Source organism: Homarus americanus, unplaced genomic scaffold (genome assembly GCF_018991925.1).
Source record: "Homarus americanus isolate GMGI-L3 unplaced genomic scaffold, GMGI_Hamer_2.0 scaffold32583, whole genome shotgun sequence".
Classification (NCBI taxonomy): Eukaryota; Metazoa; Arthropoda; class Malacostraca; order Decapoda; family Nephropidae; genus Homarus; species Homarus americanus.
In genome coordinates this window covers 8,312,938-8,334,322 of record NW_024713129.1, presented here as the reverse complement: position 1 = coordinate 8,334,322, position 21,385 = coordinate 8,312,938, and the positions used below count along the sequence as shown (strand labels likewise).

Genomic DNA, 21,385 nt, shown 5'->3' with positions numbered 1-21,385 from the left:
ATGTGACTTTTCATTTTTTTAGCATTACTGTTTTTTTCAGAAGCCATTTACTATCAGTCATATCATGAACAAAGCTGGAAAACTTTCTTTGAATAGAATTTAAATTTGTATTACAGGAATTGGAATAGCATTATGTGGGGCAGTGAAGGGTTACCGGTGCATCATCGTGATGCCTGAGAAGATGAGCAACGAGAAGGTCTATGTTCTTAGAGCTCTTGGAGCAGAGATTGTGCGTACGCCGACATCTGCATCATGGGATTCCCCTGAGTCTCATATCTCAGTGGCAAAGAGACTAGAGAAGGAGATTCCTGGAGCAATCATCCTTGATCAGGTAATTTTTCATATGTATATATATATATATATATATATATATATATATATATATATATATATATATATATATATATATATATATATATATATATATATATATATATATATATATATATATATATATATATATATATATATATATATATATATATATATATATATATATATATAAATAACCTCACTTTACGCGGTTAATGTAACCCACAGGGTACCGCGGAAAGTGAGAAACGCGTAAAGTGAATAACATAACATATGGGATTAAATGAAATAGAGACCAGCTGACCCCCAAACTCCACTTTTTCCAACACAATACCTATGTTCTAGTAAAAATAACATCTTAATTTTATGATGGTACATGCACACAATTAATACTTAAGAGAAATAGAGAAATACAGTCGCCAAGTTAATGTCCATTCAAATAATGGACTCAACTCCCTCCCCCTCTTCTCACACTACACTCGCTGGCTCTTCCCTCTGAGAAATTTTGGGGGAAAACCAGGTATAGTAATAAATAATACCTCAAACTAAAGTTAGGATAATATAATTGACATTGCTGGATTCCTTGTAAGACCAGGAATATTTTGAATATAAATGTCATATATTTTGCACAAAAGATAACATAGTTAATTTGAGAAAAAATTTTATCTAAAATTTGTATGTCTAATGCAAAATATATGATGTTTATATTCAAAATGATCATCAAATTATAAGAATTCCAGCAATGTAAATTATATTCAGACCGGGTAATTTGTATGAATTTTATGAGCTAAAACAAATATCTTCAGTTAATAAAAAAAAAAATATTCTTCACGACACTATCTGTCAATCAAAGTACCCCACCTTGCCTCCCCCCCTCTTCCAAGCGCCAGATGGTCAGTCCGTCCCAACCCTCCCTTCAAGAGAAAGAGTGGGTGAAAAAACTAGATTTAAACATTTAGTATTAAATAATACCTCAGATTAAAGTTAGGATAATATAATTGACATTGCTGGATTCCTTGTAAGACCAGGAATATTTTGAATACAAATGTCATATATTTTGGACAAAAAATAACATATTTACTCAGAGTAAACATTATATCTAAAAATTTTATGTCTAATGCAAAATATATGATGTTTATATTCAAAATGATCATCAAATTGTAAGAATTCCAGCAATGTAAATTATATTCTGGCCGGGTAATTTGTAATAAATTTTATGAGCTAAAAAAAAATCTTCAGTTAATAAAAAAAAAATATTCTTCACACGGTAACAGATGGTCGGTCACCGGTCCCTCCCTCCCCCCCACCCCCCACCAACGTCCCTACTAGATAAATGTGTGGGAATACCAGACTGTTTACCTTTTTAGTAATAAATAATAAATCAGACTAAAGTTAGGATAATATAATTGACATTGCTGGATTCCTTGTAAGACCAGGAATATTTTGAATATAAATGTCATATATTTTGCACAAAAGATAACATATTTGCTCAGAATAAACATTATATCTAAAATTTTTATGTCTAATGCAAAATCTATGATGTTTATATTCAAAATGATCATCAAATTGTAAGAATTCCAACAATGTAAATTATATTCTGGCCGGATAATTTGTATGAATTTTATGAGCTAAATAAAAAAATTATACTTCACCCGTGTAAAGGGGTACACCCACCGCGGAATGTGAGCATCCTGAGTTTTGGCAGGGCACCCGTGCGTGGAAAGCGGAATGGGACCGCGTAAGAAAGAGGTTGACTGTATATATATATATATATATATATATATATATATATATATATATATATATATATATATATATATATATATATATATATATATATATATATATATATATATATACACAGTCAACCCTCACTTTCTGTGATCTGTGGGGAGGAGAAGAATATATATAAGTAGGAAGTATAGAGTAGGAAGTATAGAGAGTAGAAATGTAAAGATAGGAAACTTGGTAGCGTGGCCTGGATGTTGTTACTCAGCATCACGCTTATCTTATCTCGTATGTCAATACACATATATCACTTCTTAAAGGGACAACTTGTTAAACACCTCTTGATACAACTATTTATTAATTCACTCAATGACATGGACACATTAATATCACTATTATATCGGGTACTAACACATTATGCTTTCGTTACTTGACACTGACTCTCGGACACACCTGAATGAATACACTTCCCAGTAGGTAACTCAACCTAGGACGTTCTGACAAGACTCCTTGTACCTGGCGTAGGCCAGTGAGTGCTGGCTGGGCTGCCTCCTATGGGAGAATCTGCTTAGCTGGCGATGCGTGGTCTGGTCGGAGGTCTCCCTCCCGACCTGGGAGGGCGGCGTGACTCTGCTTAGTGAACCGAGTGACGACTTGAGCAGAGAGATGATAGCAACCAGAATGAGAATCAGTATGACCAGAACGATAATGATAATCGTAATGCCCGTGGAGCGGGACTGTAGGGCCTTTATATGAGTGGGCCCAGCCTCTAACAATTAACACTAAACTGGTTTGATCTGGATAGCTGTGTGCAGGTGTGGTCCTGCCCAGGTGTCTTGGTTAGATGCAGTTGTAGGTCACCGGCTCACGCCATTAGCGAGGCGAGGTCAAGTCCTTAGTGGACGACCTGAGGTGTGTCAACCCGAATGGTGGTACCCCGAGGTCTGTGGTGTACCTGCTGTTATATCGGCATAATTCTGGAGCTGTAAGGTTGGTCTGACAATCAATCATTACAGAGGGGTTGACTGTATATATATATATATATATATATATATATATATATATATATATATATATATATATATATATATATATATATATATATATATATATTCCCACATTCCGCTTTCCCACGTTCGTGGTGCCCTGCCTGCCAGAACCCAGGATGCTCACATTCCATGGTGGGTGTACCCTTTACGGGTGAAGTATAATTTTTTATTTAGCTCATAAAATTCTACAAATTATCAGCCAGAATATATTACATTTACTGGAATTCCTACAATTTGATGATCATTTTGAATATAAACATCATAGATTTTGCATTAGACATACAAATTTTAGATATAATGTTTACTCTTGAGTAAATATGTTATCATTTGTGCAAAATATATGATATTTATATTCAAAATATTCCTGGTCTTACAAGGAATCCAGCAATGTCAATTATATTATCCTAACTTTAGTCTGCTCTATTATTTATTACTAAAAGTTAAACAGTCTGGTATTCCCACATTTATCTAGTAGGGACATTGGGGTGGGGGAGGGAGGGACCGGCGACCAACCATCTGTTACCCGTGTGAAGAATTTTTTTTTATTAACTGAAGATTTTTATTTTAGCTCATAAAATTCATACAAATTACCCGGCCAGAATATAATTTACATTGCTGAATTCTTACAATTTGATGATCATTTTGAATACAAACATCATATATTTTGCATTATACATAAAATTTTTAGATATAATGTTCACTCTGAGTAAGTATGTTATCTTTTGTGCAAAATATATGACGTTTATATTCAAAATATTCCTGGTCTTACAAAGGAATCCAGCAATGTCAATTATATTATCCTAACAATCTGAGGTATTATTTAATACTAAATGTTAAAAACTAGTTTTTCCCACTTTTCTCTTGAAGGAGGGTTGGTGGGAGGTGGGGGAGGTTTGGGACGGACTGACCATCTGGCGCTTGGAAGAGGAGGCAAGGTGGGGTACTTTGATTGACAGATAGTGTAAATGAAGAATATTTTTTATTATTAACTGAAGATATTTGTTTTAGCTCATAAAATTCATACAAATTACCCGCCCAGAATATAATTTACATTGCTGGAATTCTTACAATTTGATGATCATTTTGAATATAAACATCATAGATTTTGCATTAGACATACAATTTTAGATGTAATGTTTAATCTGGTAAGTATGTTATCTTTTTTGCAAAATATATGACATTTATATTCTATTCCTAGTCTTCAAGGAATCCAGCAATGTCAATTATATTATCCTAACTTTAGTTTGAGGTATTATTTATTACTATACCTGGTTTCCCCCAAAATTTCTCAGAGAGGGAAGAGCCAGCAGTGTAGTGTGAGAAGAGGGGGGAGTTGTGTCCATTATTTGAATGGACATCAACTTAACAACTATATTTCTCTTAAGTATTAATTGTGTGCATGTACCATCATAAATTAAGATGTTATTTTTACTAGAACATGGTATTGTGTTGGAAAAAGTGGAGTTTGGGGGTCAGCTGGTCTCTATTTCATTTAATCCCATATGTTATGTTATTCACTTTACGCATTTCTCACTTTCCGTGGTACCCTGTGGGTTACATTAACAGGTAAAGTGAGGTTGACATAATATATATATATATATATATATATATATATATATATATATATATATATATATATATATATATATATATATATATATATATATATATATATATATATATATATATATATATATATATATATATATATATATATATATATATATATATATATATATATATATATATATATATATATATACATCCACACACCCCGATTTACGCTTTACACGGTCAATTGAACCCGAGAATCCGTGTAAAAGAAAACGTGTAAATGGAATAACAGAACTGTAGGATTAATTGAAAAGATGACTGTGACTCCCAAAATCCACTTTTCCGACACAATACCGACACAATACCTATGTTGTAGTAAAAATAACATGGTAATTATGATGGTATCCACAATTAATATTTAAAATACAGTGCCATTCAAATAATGGACTCAACTCTTCCCAGTTGGTTCCTCCTCTCTGTGAAATGTTTGGGTGAAAACACTAGATTTTAAGGTATAGTAATAAATAATACCTCAGACTAAAGTTGAGATAATACAATTGACATTGCTGGATCCCTTGCAAGACCAGGAATATTGAATATACAGTGAACCCTCATTTCTGCGGTCAATTGACCCCACGGCAGCCCGCGTAAGTGAACAACATAACATGGGATTAATTGAAATAGAGACCGGGCCGACCCCAAACTCCACTTTTTCCGGCCAGTACCTATGTTCTAGTAAAAATAACATCTTAATTTTATGATGGTACACACACACAATTAATATTTAAGAGAAATAGAGAAATACAGTCTCAAGTTAATGTCCATTCAAATAATGGACTCAACTCCCTACCCCTCTTCTCTCACACTTGCTGGCTCTTCCCTCTCTGAGAAATGATTGGGGAAAACACTAGATTTTTAAGGTATAGTAATAAATAATACCTCAAACTAAAGTTAGGATAATATAATTGACATTGCTGGATTCCTTGCAAGACCAGGAATATTTTGAATATACCGTCATATATTTTTGCACAAAGATAACATATTTGCTCTGTAGTAAACAAATTCTTACATTAGATCTAAAATTTGTATGTCTAATAAAATCCATGATTATATTCAAAATGATGATCATATTGTAAGTCAGCAATGTAAAATTATTCTGGCCGGAATAATTTGAATGAATTTTATGAGCTAAATAAAAAAATTATATACTTAACCCGCGTATATGAGTAGATGCACGCGTAAAGTAGGAATTAGGGTTCTGGCAGGTTACAGTAAAAGGTAAAGCACGTAGCGAGAATCGCTAAAAAGCGGAAATTACTCTGTATATATATATATATATATATATATATATATATATATATATATATATATATATATATATATATATATATATATATATATATATATATATATATATATATATATATATATATATATATATATATATATATATATATACACACACACACATATATACCCGCGCCTAGCAGTTTCACTTAGCGTTTTATCATACTCTGTGATTGCCTGCGAAATCTGAACTTTCATAACACGGATTTTCCTATCACGCGGTGAGTGTCGGCTCAGGCAGCTATTTTAGATTTCCCACGCCACGCCTGACTGCCTGTTTTAGCTCATAAAATTCATACAAATTACCAGCCAGAATATAATTTACATTGCTGGAATTCTTAATAATTTGGTGATCATTTTGAATATAAACAGCATATATTTTCATTAAACATACAATTTTTAGATAAAAATTTTTCTCTAGGTAACTATGTTATCTTTTGTGCAAAATATATGACATTTATATTCAAAATATTCCTAGTCTTACAAGAATCAGCAATGTCAATTATATTATCTAACTTTAGTTTGAGGTATTATTTATTAAAATTTAGTGGTTATCCACATCTCCTTGGGACGATTGGTGGGGGAGGAGAGGACGACCGACCATCTGTTACCCGTGAAGAATTTTTTTTATTAACTGTAGATATTTGTTTTAGCTCATAAAATTCATACAAATTACCGGTCAGAATATAATTTCCATTGCTGGAATTCTTATAATTTGGTGATCATTTTGAATATAAACATCATATATTTTGCATTAAACATACAATTTTTAGATAAAAATTTTTCTCTAGAGTAACTATGTTATCTTTTTGTGCAAAATATATGACATTTATATTCAAATATTCCTAGTCTTCAAGAATCCAGCAATGTCAATTATATTATCCTAACTTTAATCTGAGGTATTATTTAATACTAAATGTTAAAAACTCTGGAAGGGAGGATTGGTGGGGGGTGGGGGAGGTTGGGACTGACCGCACGGTTGGAAGGGGGAGGCAAGGTGGGAGTACTTTGATTGACAGATAGTGTAAATTGAATTATTTTTTATTAACTGAATATTTGTTTGAGCTCATAAAATTCATACAAATTACCGGTCAGAATATAATTTACATTGCTGGAATTCTTATAATTTGGTGATCATTTGAATATAAACATCATATATTTTGCATTAAACATACAATTTTAGATAAAAATTTTTCTCTAGGTAACTATGTTATCTTTGTGCAAAATATATGACATTTATATTCAAAATATTCCTGGTCTTACAAGGAATCCAGCAATGTCAATTGTATTATCTAACTAGTTTGAGGTATTATTTATTAAATTTAGTGGTTTTCCCCCAACATTTCTCTGAAGGGAAGAGCCAGGAGTGTGAAGAGGGGAGGGAGTTGAGTCCATTATTTGAATGGACATTAACTTAGCGACTGTATTTCTCTATTTCTCTTAAGTATTAATTGTGTGCATGTACCATCATAAATTAAGATGTTATTTTTACTACAACATAGGTATGTGCCTTCAAAAAGTGGAGTTTGAATTCGGGCGGTTTCTATTGGAATTAATCCCATATGTTCTGTTATTCACTTAGGACCCTCTGGGTTCAATTGACGCGTTAAGTGAAATTCTACATATATATATATATATATATATATATATATATATATATATATATATATATATATATATAATAAAATATATATATATATATATATATATATATATATATATATATATATATATATATATATATATATATATATATATATATATATATATATATATATATATATATATATATATATATATATATATATATATTTCATGTAGATCAACAATGAAAACGTGGATAAGATAAATCTTGATAAAATCACGGGGAAAGGAAACAACGGGCACCTTAGCTTTAGTCTTATTCAAGACATCTTCAGAGGCAACTGGATTACATGGACAGAGGGCTTAAATATACAGGGTGACCTTATTAAACATGAGGTCAGGTCAAAATCATGACATCCATTAATCCGCACCAACACTCACCAGAGGAGCTTAAGAGAGGCGGCGTGACTAGTCAAGTTAAGTCAGGTAAAAATATGGGACCCACTAAATAACTATCCTACATCTAGCTCAAGGTTTTCAAAGCATTTTTAACCTTGGGCCACTGACAAATAAATTTATGTAACATATTATCAGTTTTGTACTGACCATCACTAAGGTTTATTGATTTTAATTCTTGATCAAACCTTCAACCAGAAGTCTTTCAGGCGCAAGATGATTTGAATAATTCCAAGCTTTTTCCCAAGCAATGGGATGATTATTATTCTAACATGAACGAACAGTGCACTGCTTTCAGATGCTGTTCTGATATTGTACTTGTGCTGTTTGATTCTGAGCTGCAATGCTTTCCCAGTCTGCCCTACATAATTTCCATTACATTTGCTACATGGAATAAAATAAACACTTCTATTTGCATTCAAAAGTTGGGCTGTTCTTGATTAATATATTGGTAATGGTTGAGTCATACTTAAAAAGAATATAAATATTTAATAATTTAAGGGATTGAACTAACTGGACAAATTCATTGCGATAGGAAGTCAAAATATTCTTAAGTATAGGATTTTGCCTGGTTTGAGTAGAATGAAAGGATTTTTAGCCCTTTTAAAACAACGATCAACAAACAATGAAGGGTATCAAGTTTTTGTGCAATGGAATAAATGTGTTTCAATTCATTGTCAATAAATTCAGAGTCACAAATCGCCAGACATCTTAAGAACATAGCAGAAAAACTGACATTTTGGTAGACTCAGGTGATTCGATAGAAAGTGAATGAAACTGTCTACCTGTGTGGGCTTTCTGTATACCTTAAATTTGTAGTTTTGGCCATTTCTCATGATAAGCATATCAGAAATGGAAGGGATCCATTTATTTCTCTTTCAATTTTGAATGTAATACTTGGGACAAGATCATTAAGCTTGTCTAAAAATTTCAGTCGTCACTGTTTCTAGGCCAAGACAAAGAACATCATCTACATATCTATACCATTGAGGAACAAAATTTCCTTTTTATTGGTTAGTAGTCTAGCCTAAAAAAATCATATAAATACGAGGCAAAGGAGCAGAAGGACAATTACCCATGCTCATGCCAAATATTTGCTTATAAAACTTCCCATTTGACATGGGTGAAATGGCACCAAATTCAAACCAATTTCTTGATGTTTAAATGTGATCAGACGTTACTGACTGAAATTGACCCCACCAAAAAATACCGGTTGCTGAGAGTTCCTGAAGGTTAAGTGCCAGATATCTGAAGTTATACAGTATTAATCATGAATTATGGAGTTTTGATTGAGTTAAAATTATTTATGAAGTAATTATAAAATTTATGTATGTCGGAGTTATGCAGTTCTGTTTAGACTCATTTGTTGATTAATTCACTCCTTACATTTTCTTCTTTACAACAGTACAAAATCCAGAACCAATGTCTCACTATGAAGGCACTGCTGGATCCTGCAACAAACTGGTGGTAATGTTGACATGCTGGTGGCAGGAGCACACAGGGAACCATAACTGGAATTGCAAGAAAGCTGAAGGAACGGGTGAGTCATATTACAGTAGAACCTCGATAAACTGGACTATTTGGGGCGAACGCAATCTCCCCCAAAAAGCGAATCTATTGGGGTTAGAGATAACACTGCTTATCTGAACTGTTTGAAGAAAAATCAGTTGCTGTTATGTTATTTCTGTGCTTCAACAACTAAGATCTTCAAGTGTATAACAAGGTTATTAAAACACTACTATTCATCACCAATAAAAGAATATGAAACAGAACTCTGGGTTGAAATCAGACATAAGTCTGTGTCAACAACTGTTGTCATTGAGATTATTGGAGGGGACGGTGGTAGATCTGATACCGTTCTTGCCTCATAGCCCAGAGATGTCACAGGTTCGATTCCGGGCGGTGGAAGTTGTTTGGACTTACTTCGAGCCCCCATTAGTCCCTGTTCACCTAGCAGTAAAGTAGGTACCTGTTGTAAGTCGAAGTTCTTGAATTCGTGTTCAGGGGTTGTTGGAAGCTTCAACTTGATGACACATAAACCACTGACTCTTCAGCTTCTACCTTGACTTCAGGCTTCTACTTAACTCATGAGACATAAAGGCAAGCATGAACTTAGCATGCTTCCCTGTTGGTATTAACGCTATCTCGCTTCACCTTACACAAGGATGTGGGGAGTGCCCAATAAAAAAAAAAAAAAAAAAAAATGAGATTATTGTTATTTATTGTAAAGTGTTATATGGAAGTAACCACAGAATTTGTCATATGAATAAATACATATGTAAATACCGTACAAGTACTATAAAGATAAAAATAAGAAGAAATAAGTGTAGGGTATAATGTTTGTGGAAGGCGAGTACGTATATCTCGGCTTATAAGACGAATTTGAACATTAAAAAAATCTGCCCAAAGTTGGGGGTCGTCTTAAGCACCAAGTATAAAAATTTTACTTCTTAAATATTGCGTGTCAAGAGTGGTGATGGAAACATGGTAAACCACTCACAAAGTCCTACCAGGGAAAGTGACCTTGACTATGATCGCCTGTGGCTATTTTTGCCGTCCTTGTGTTGAGGAGGCGGTCAGTAATGCATATATGTATATTTACTGATCATAATACTTATCTCCTATAAATAATTAATTTAAAATTTATTTTTACAAAGAATATTCAGTAAATGACTGCGTTAATTCTTGAAACTACCGACAGTGGTAAATTTAGGATATAAATGATGAACAGTCACGTCATGGATTCGAGTTTGGTCATAATGATCACCTACCAGTTATAATGGTCGCCTCCCATTTTCACCAAAACAAGTATATAAATTAAAGAAAATACTTGCAGTGTGTTTAATGTATTACAGTATATTATATATAAATAAATAAACAAATAAATTGGCAAATCTATTTCAAGTAAATGGAAATATTTTACTCACACCAACATTAGTTCCAATTAAATAACTGCCGCAAGATGAGTCACTAGTATCACAGTGAGAAATTTGATGCCAATACTTGAAGTGAATTGGCATTATTTTAAATAACCAACCATAAATAAATGGAAAAAATCAAAGGTGAAAACATTATATTGTATGTACGTTGTACCCACTTAACGGTCAATTGAACCCAGAGGGTCGGCGTTAAGTGAAATCAGATAAGTGAACAACAGAACATATGGGATTAATTCCAATAGAAACCGGCCCGACCCCAAACTCCACTTTTTGAAGGCACATACCTATGTTGTAGTAAAAATAACATCTTAATTTTATGATGGTACATGCACACAATTAATACTTAGAGAAATAGAAATACAGTCGCCAAGTTAATGTCCATTCAAATAATGGACAACTCTCCCTCTCACACTACACTGGCAGGGAAAACCACTAAATTTTAATAAATAATACCTCAAACTAAAGTTAGATAATACAATTGACATTGCTGGATTCCTTGTAAGACCAGGAATATTTTGAATAAATGTCATATATTTTGCAAAGATAACATAGTTACCTAGAAAAAATTTTATCTAAAATTGTATGTTTAATGCAAAATATATGATGTTTATATTCAAAATGATCACCAAATTATAAGAATTCCAGCAATGTAAATTATATTCTGACCGGGTAATTTGTATGAATTTTATGAGCTAAAACAAATATCTTCAGTTAATAAAAAAAAATAATCTTCATGACACTATCTGTCAATCAAGTACCCCACCTTGCCTCCCCCTCTTCCAACAGCGGTCAGTCCCAACCTCCCCCACCCCCACCAATCCTCCCTCCAGAGTTTTAACATTTAGTATTAAATAATACCTCAGATTAAAGTTAGGATAATATAATTGACATTGCTGGATTCCTTGTAAGACCAGGAATATTTTGAATATAAATGTCATATATTTTGCACAAAAGATAACATAGTTACCTAGAGAAAATTTTTATCTAAAAATTTGTATGTTTAATGCAAAATATATGATGTTTATATTCAAAATGATCACCAAATTATAAGAATTCCAGCAATGTAAATTATATTCTGGCCGAGTAATTTGTATGAATTTTATGAGCTAAACAGGCAGTCAGGCAGGGTGGCGGTGGGGCAAAATCTAAAAATAGCGTCTCGAGCGGGACACTCACGCTTATATGTGGAAAAATCCGTGTTAAGTGAAAGTTCAGTCTCTGGCGAGGCACAGCTATATGATAAAACGTGTTAAGTGACCGCTTAAGGCGGGGGTAATACTGTATGTTGTGTTGTCAAAGGAAGAGAAACAATTGAAACTCTGCAATTGTGTGTAAATGAAGAGCAAAGATAAATCAGCAACCTAACTTGGTCACAATTTTGTGATGCCATATGGCAGTAGGGTCTACCATTAGACAATACTGTACATTATGCTTCAATATCTTCCCAGACAGTAGAATCTCCCTGTTTGGTAGCTGCCTAAAACTTTAAGTTACAGTATATTACTTTGATACAACATGATAAATTAGACAAACAATGAAAATAAACAAACAAAAGAATTATTCACTCAGACCTCTCTGAGAACAGAGGGATGGAGGGAAGGAAGGAGGTTGAGATAAGACCGCTATTTATAGCCTGTCTTTGTGTGGAAGTCGACCACACTAGAAATAATTAATTTTATTATGGTAGGGTTGTGAGGATGTGTGAGTGGTGTGGGAGGTTGTGGTAGTGTTGTGAGGATGTGTGTTGGTGTGGGAGGTTGTGGTAGTGTTGTGAGGATGTGTAATTGGTGTGGGGTTGTGGTAGTGTTGTGAGGATGTGTGAGTGGTGTGGGAGGTTGTGGTAGTGTTGTGAGGATGTGTATTGGTGTGGGGGATTGTGGTAGTGTTGAGGATGTGCAAGTGGTGTGGGGGTTGTGGTAGTGTTGTGAGGATGTGTGGTGGTGTGGGGGTTGTGGTAGTGTTGTGAGGATGTGTGGTGGTGTGGGGGTTGTGGTAGTGTTGTGAGGATTCTGTATGAGTAGTGTGGGGGCTTTGTGGTACAATTGTGAGGATGTGTGAGTGGTGTGGGGGTTGTGGTAGTGTTGTGAGGATGCTGTATGAGTAGTGTGGGGGCTTTGTGTGGTACAGTTGTGAGGATGTGTGGTGTGGGGGTTTGTGAGTGGTGTCTGGATGCTGTAAGAGTAGTGTGGGGGTTTTGTGTACAGTTGTGAGGATGTGTGAGTGGTGTGGGGGTTGTGGGAGTGAGTCATAACCACACACCACCCTCAACACACTACCTCTCCTGCATCACCATCCAACACTACCAACGTCCAACACACCTGGTCACCTCTACATTATTAACACCTATACTGAAGTTGATTGGGATCAGGTGCTGTGTACATCGATGTATTTCTGCCCTGACACTGAATACGTCATCAACCTCTAGGGTCCAGGATAATATTAAGCCCTGGCACGTGACTCCTCTCTCTTAAAGTGCATTAAGGTGATTGAATTTGGTGTCATCTAATCCCTAACTTCATAATGGAGTTGTCAAGGCTTCACTGTAATTACAATCTCCAGTTTTTAGTTTCGTTTATTCAACTGGTATTATATCTACAAGAGTTATTTAACCAGACGTGGACATTTATTTTGTAAAATCATATGTAGTATGAAATACAATATTTCAGTATATGAGTGTCATGTTGAGATGGGAGTGGTGACATTAGTGGGGCAGCTAAATGCAATTTTCAAAGAATCATGAAATGGTGGTACAAGCACCAAATTTGGCATGGTAATTCTCTAATGGTTACTAGTCAAGTCTGCCTGATTGACCATTTAAAAATCAAGATGGCGACCATTTTTCAAGATGACCGCCATATTGACCTTCAAAAGTTGATTTTTCTTATAGAAATTGATGTAGTTGGTCAATCTGGGTGATCTTGGTGTCGATATGTAATAATAATAATAATAATAACGGTTTATTGAAAAGTTCTGCAGCCGAAGCTGAAAATATACATTGGACATAAATGACTTATTACATACATTGGTGGTTTAACAAAAGCCTTCATTAGAGATAGGCAAAGACATACAGTGAACATTCAGATTAATGTAGGTGTTGAACAGCAAACACGTAGTGTAGTAGCTCTCCCAGATGGTGTAGGAGGGACCTATGTGGTGTAGTAATTCCCTCAGAGATGGTGTTATGAGGGGCCTCCGTGTAGTACTTCCTCACAGATGGTGTTATGAGGGGCCCTCCGTGGTGTAGTAATTCCCTCACAGATGGTGTTATGAGGGACCTCACGTGTGTAGTAATTCCCTCACAGATGGTGTTATGAGGGCATCACGTGGTGTAGTAATTCCCTCACAGATGGTGTTATGAGGACCTGGCGTGGTGTAGTAATTCCCTCACAGATGGTGTTATATGAGTGAGGTGTGGCCCCAGGCCTTCCTATCCGTGAAGCGGATTAACACATCACTGGTTGTTTGGTCTCACGGGCGTTATCACTGGGTACCTGGGACCTCACTGTGAAAGGTTAACTTAGTACGACTGTTACTGTTGAGTTGTTCTCACTGACTTAAGCACTGTTCACGTATGTTCCTCTGTTTAACACTGGTTCCATTCCTTTCCTAAATGAAATTGTAACTTCTGGCGAGAATTGTTGATATTCCGGTGGGAGAAGTGGTTCAGGGGGGGGTTGGTATGGGCCAACTAACAGTTGACCTGGCTGCTGAGAGGGCGCCAAATCTTGACCCTTCGGTGGTCAAGGATGTAGTGTAGTGTATGTTTTCAAGCATGCTCAGTTGATTTTTTATAGTTTAAGTCCATTGTAACATTTTTATCCACATAAAATAACACTTTTAGTAAAAAATATAAAAGAACTTACTAAAAAAAAGCACGGTAAACAGTGGAACACAGTCCCACACCGATAAATCTCGTGTGAAGCAAGCATATAAATTAAAGAAAATACTTGCAGTGTGTTTAATATGTTACAGTATATTATAAATAAATAAATAAACAAATAAATCGGTACTCCATTTCAAGTAAATGGAAAAATTTTACTCGACACGACATTAGTTCAGTTACCGGTAAATAGCGACGCTTCAGTGGCGTCACTAGTGTTTACACTACACCAGCGGTAACATTTGATGACATTACTTGAAGTGAATTGGCCTTATTTTAAAAAACCAAGGATGGTTGGTAGAGGACTACTGGCCAGTGGGTAGTGTCACATTTGGGGTACTGGTCTTATACAGCGAATAGAGCTCAAAAGCTACTTTTTAAATGGAAATTTGGGGCCGTCTTATACCCCGCCTTATAGGCCGAGATATTACGGTATATCTGGGCAGCAGGCTGAGCAAAGTGGTAGAGGATAAAAAAAAAAAAAATTATAATTTGACATCAAAATTACATCACAGCCAAATCAGAAAATAATCTTTTCCCCAAACCTCTCTCTGCTGGGAGGGTGGTGGGTAAGCTTAGCCGCCATTACCAAGTTTTTCCCATTTTTATTTATTCTTTCAGTACAGATACATTATAAAATAAATATTGTATTGTACAGTATTACCCGCTTACGAGGTTTCACTTAGCCCGTTTTACCGTATCTGTGAGTGCCTCGCCAAGCTGAACTTTCATAGCGGGTTTTTTCCACGTATCTGTGAGTGTCATCTCGAGAGCTATTTTAGTTCGCCCCGCCACCTGCCTGACTGCCTGTTTAGCTCAAAATTCACCAAATTACCCAGCCAGAATATAATTTACATTGCTGGAATTACAATGTGATGATCATTTGAATATAAACATCATAGATTTTGCATTAGACATACAAATTTTAGATATAATGTTTACTCTGAGTAAATATGTTATTTTTGTGCAAAATATATGACATTTGTATTAAATATTCCTGAGCTTACAAGGAATCCAGCAATGTCAATTATATTATCCTAACTTTAGTTTGAGGTATTATTTATTACTAAAAGGTAAATATTCTGGTTTTCCCACACATCTGGTGGGACAGTTGGTGGGGGAGGGAGGACCGACCGCCATCTGTTCCCTGTGAAGAATATTTTTTTTATTAACTGAAGATATTTGTTTTAGCTCATAAAATTCATACAAATTACCTGGTCAGAATATAATTTACATTGCTGAATTCTTATAATTTGATGATCATTTTGAATATAAACATCATAGATTTTGCATTAGACATACAAATTTTAGATGTAATGTTTACTCTGAGTAAATATGTTATTTTTGTGCAAAATATATACATTTGTATTTCCTGGGCTTACAAGGAATCCAGCAATGTCAATTATATTATCCTAACTTTAGTTTGAGGTATTATTTATTACTAAAAAGGTAAATATTCTGGTTTTCCCACACATCTGGTGGGACGGTTGGTGGGGTGGGGGGAGGAGGAACCGACCGACCATCTGTTACCCTGTGAAGAATATATTTTTTTTTATTAACTGAAGATATTTGTTTTAGCTCATAAAATTCATACAAATTACCCGGTCAGAATATAATTTACATTGCTGGAATTCTTATAATTTGATGATCATTTTGAATATAAACATCATAGATTTTGCATTAGACATACAAATTTTAGATGTAATGTTTACTCTGAGTAAATATGTTATTTTTGTGCAAAATATATGACATTTGTATTTCCTGGGCTTACAGGAATCCAGCAATGTCAATTATATTATCCTAACTTTAGTTTGAGGTATTATTTATTACTAAAAGGTAAATATTCTGGTTTTCCCACACATCTGGTGGGACGGTTGGTGGGGGTGGGGAGGGAGGACCGAACCGACCATCTGTTACCCTGTGAAGAATATATTTTTTTTTATTAACTGAAGATATTTGTTTTAGCTCATAAAATTCATACAAATTACCGGTCAGAATATAATTTACATTGCTGGAATTTTATAATTTGATGATCATTTTGAATATAAACATCATAGATTTTGCATTAGACATACAAATTTTAGATGTAATGTTTACTCTGAGTAAATATGTTATCTTTTGTGCAAAATATATGACATTTAGATTCAAAATATTCCTGGTTTACAAGGAATCCAGCAATGTCAATTGTATTATCCTAACTTTAGTTTGAGGTATTATTTATTAAAATTTAGTGGTTTCCAAAAATTCTCAGAGAGGGACGAGCCAGCAGTGTAGTGTGAGAAGAGGGGAGGAGTTGAGTCCATTATTTGAATGGACATTAACTTGCGCACTGTATTTCTATTTCTCTTAAGTATTAATTGTGTGCATGTACCATCATGAAATTAAGATGTTATTTTACTAGAACATAGGTATTGTGTTGGAAAAAGTGGAGTTTGGGGATGGGCCAGTTTCTATTGGAATTAATCCCATATGTTCTGTTGTTCACTTAGCTGTTTTCACTTAACACAGTACCCTGTGGGTTTTATTGACCGCGTAAGCGGGTACTACTGTATATGAAGGCTACAAATTATTACAGTAACATATCTTTACCAGTTAATACATAACAAATAAACAATATTGTGTCGAAGTTACCTACTAGTAGGTAGTAAGCAGCTACCAAACAGGGAGGTACTAACGCCTGGGAAGATATTGGAAGCACAATGTGTTGTCTAATAGTAGACCCTGCTGCAATATGGCATCACAAAAATTGTGACCAAGTCCCAGGTTACTGATCTGACTGCTAATTAAAACTGCTAATTGTAAGAGCATGCTGTTTATCGAAGCAAAAATATGAGTTGAAAAACAACCATAACGCTTACAGATTGGCCCAGCAGATGATGCAGACTGGGTCCATTTTGCAGCGGGGAGTAAACACCAGATAATGATTGAGATAAAGAGACCGATAGGAATTTGCCAGGGTTTGCGAGGGTTTACTGTATTCTTAAGACTGTAATTACATTATTATTATTATTACTTTATTATTATTTATATAACATTGTTATTATTACAGGTATTATTATTGTTATTATTATTACAGTATTATTATTATTGTGATTATTATTATTTTTGTTTTTTTGTGATGGAGGGTGCGGAAGGGGTTTTGAGAATTGCAATTAAATGCCAGGTAGTGAGCGGTCCTCCTAATATTACGATTATAATTATGAGATGTTTTAATTGCCTGTATGTTGGCCTGGCAAGTTTTGCTAGGCATTAACATACGAGGTATAAAGCTAGATGTCGCACTCTGGGCTATATATCAAAAAACTGTTTTTTAGAAAAAACTGCTTCTTTTCAAGCACCTGAAGGTAATGTTGTGTGTTTTCCATAGATTCCTGACTGTAAAGTTGTTGGTGTGGACCCAGAAGGCTCGATATTAGCATTGCCTGAAGAGCTTAACAAAAATGAGGTCTCTGGATATGAAGTTGAAGGGATTGGGTATGACTTCATCCCTAATGTCCTGTAAGTATATACTACCAAGTTTGAGTAACTGTTTCATTGCTGTGAAGATTTTTAAATATATTCAGTATCATACTTTAGTCTCGGAAAATTTGTGAGAGGGATTCCTTAAAATGCATCAATAATTATCTCCATTCTTTTTAAAGTTCTATAGAGTGGCTTCATTTTTAGAAAATTTATAATAGTATAAAATACGTAAGTATTTACAAAATGGTGAGCTCCAGCTAACGAACTTGAGCTTAGTCAAATACAGTCAACCCTCACTTTTACGCTGTTAATTCAACCCACAGGGTACCAGGAAAGTGAGAAACGCAGAAAGTGAACATAACATATGGGATTAATTGAAATAGAGACCGGGCCTAATCCCCAAACCCACTTTGATGACACAACTATGTTGTAGTAAAGATATTATCTTAACTTTATGATGGTATGCACACAATTAATAATTAAAGAGAAATATCAATAATATTAGTTTTTTAACACTTACATTAGTAGAAAGATGGCTGGGCACACGATGGGGGTTGGTTCCGAGGCAGAGGGCAGATATTGGCCCTCACCTGTATCACTTGTATCAATTGTATCACTATCCACCACAGAGGCTTGCAGGGCCTCTTTGTCAAACCCCTCAAAGTCCATATAAGTCCATATCCTCACTATAATTATCACTATCACTGACTTGGGCCGCTGTGGTGGGTGGCGGGTGAAGAACTCAGTAATGTTTTTGATGACTGCACCGTGGGGCACCCTGCTCGCACTTACTTACACAAATATGGCGGATGGCCGAGAGATGGCGGAGGTTTGGATCCAAAATGGCGCGTTTCGCCAGCCGCCTCCGCGTAAAGGGACACGACCGTGAATGAGCATTCCTGTTTCTGCAGGGTACCGCAGAACGTGGAAACGCGGTATGTGGGACCGCGCAGGAGGGTTGACTGTATGTCAGAAATTTATGCCAATTATGCTTATGGTGAAACAGCATATGTCCCAAATTTCTCATTACATGTAATGGCATATGGATGAAAATGAGATCATGGGGTACATGACTGATCAAGACATGGTTGATGCTCGATTCTTTACAAGATTAATCAATGGTTTTCAAATACAGTGGTCCTCGTTAACGAACACAATTAGCCTCCAGAAGGTCGTTTGTTAACCAAAAATTTCATTAACCGAATCCATTGTTTCAATGGGATATTAAAATTGGTTCCAGCTCACCGAAAAGTACATACAAAGTAAAAAAATGCAGCAAAGTACACTTACTTTGAGGTGTGGTAGAAGGTCTGGTTGATGATGATGATGGGAATTAGAAGTGGGGGTGAAAGAGAAGGAGAAGAGAAGGAAGGGGGATGGAGGAAAATCACCTTTCAGGGGACCATGCATGATACAGTCATTTCACCAATAAAATTTTAAGTTCACTAGGTGTAATTCAAGATTATTTTCTTTAAATCAGCACTGCACCGCGCTATATATTGTCAATATGTTAAATTAATTTCAGAATGACCAATAATTATACTGTAAAACATAAAATACTCTGTGCTCAAGAGACCCCAAGCAAGATGTTTCTTCCAACGAACAGAAACACAAACTGAGCCTTGGTGGGTGAGTGAAGTGGCTGATGAGCGCAACCCAAAACTAGTTCCCTGTACTGTAATTATGTTAAATAGGTGTTAAAATGACTAATAATTTTAATATAAAACTTGGAAAAATATTGAATAACACAACCTTCTTGATATTTACTCCAATGGAAACGAATATGTGCCCTAGAACCGAATACTGTATTGGCGGACTTATCTTCCAGCTGGTGAGCAAGCCAAACATGTTGACATTTTTAGTAAGAATTTCGTGAAACCAATTTTTGTTCGTTAACCTGAAATGAAGATTCTTATGGAAGGTGATTCGTTCACCAAATTTCATTAACCGAGGCGTTTTAACCGAGAGGGACCACTCTAATGACATGGACTGTGACGTTGACATTTGGGAAAACTGATCTGCCTGAGCATGTGAAGTTGGAATTTGAGAGGGTTATTGTCCGACCCCACATTCCCTACCCCATATGTTGCACAAGTGTCAGGAATATAGACACAGTGCAGAGAACTGCAAGAACACTGCAATTTGTCTGTGCTGTGCCTGTGTTGATGAATAAAAGAGGGAGTGCTTCTGATTGGAAATGCAAGGTCTGGTAGAAAGAAGATGAGCTCTGCAATATTGTGACACTTTAAAAGCTGAGCTACAAGAATGCAGAAGAGATGATGGAAGAGGCATCACACACTATGTGGACGAAGTGATGGTCTCAAGAGTAGAAATTGTGTTAAATTGCTCCTACAGGCAGCAACATGTACGTAAGTCCCATATGAGCCATATTTGTGCAAAGGCCCTTCGCTGTGGACTTCAATGCTCACCACCACACATGTAGCTTATTTAATTTTACATTACACATTTTCTACAGAATGATAGTGTGACTTGAATGAATGACTGAAATGGCACTCCCTCATTTATAGACTTGCCTACAGTCAATGGGGCCCTATACTTAGACTTGATTGGGGAAATTAATGACGTTTCTTAGGAAGTGACCATTTACCATTTTGCATTTCCAACATGATAGATGGCAGGGGACCAGAGGGGGTGTCCTGAGTCCCTGCACTCCCACCCCCTTTCACGAGAAAATTCAATACTTTTTTCTTAATGCAGTATTGTACTTAGGCATTTTTGTACTGTATAGTAAAGAGTATTTACTTTTGACATCAAAATATCTCCTAATATCAAGTGCACATGGCTTCAAATGGCCTCAAATGCCCATGATATTGGTCAGATCTAAAGAACAACAATTTTGGGGCTTGCAGCCCCCCCCACCTTCGTCATGTTTCCCCACCCACAACTTCTTCAACCCCACCCCTCTTTTTGATATTCCTGGAGCTGCCCTGACTGGATGCAACTCCAGAAAGTCAATTCAGCTAGGAAATAATATTGGATTATTTACAAGAGATGCCATGAATCACTACTGTATATCTCTATAAGGCGCCGGGTGCATAAGACGCCCCCAAATT

General features: G+C 35.3%; 1 protein-coding gene across 1 annotated transcript in view; it reads left to right on the top strand.

The window, feature by feature from the left end:
- The window catches only part of LOC121870017 (cystathionine beta-synthase-like), a 147,524-nt gene that overhangs the window by 54,457 nt on the left and 71,682 nt on the right, over positions 1–21,385 (top strand). The window contains 6 exon segments of the mRNA XM_042371745.1: positions 117–331; positions 3,247–3,250; positions 9,439–9,474; positions 9,477–9,521; positions 9,524–9,570; positions 18,217–18,348. Of these exon segments, the coding sequence (XP_042227679.1) occupies positions 117–331; positions 3,247–3,250; positions 9,439–9,474; positions 9,477–9,521; positions 9,524–9,570; positions 18,217–18,348 (479 nt within the window).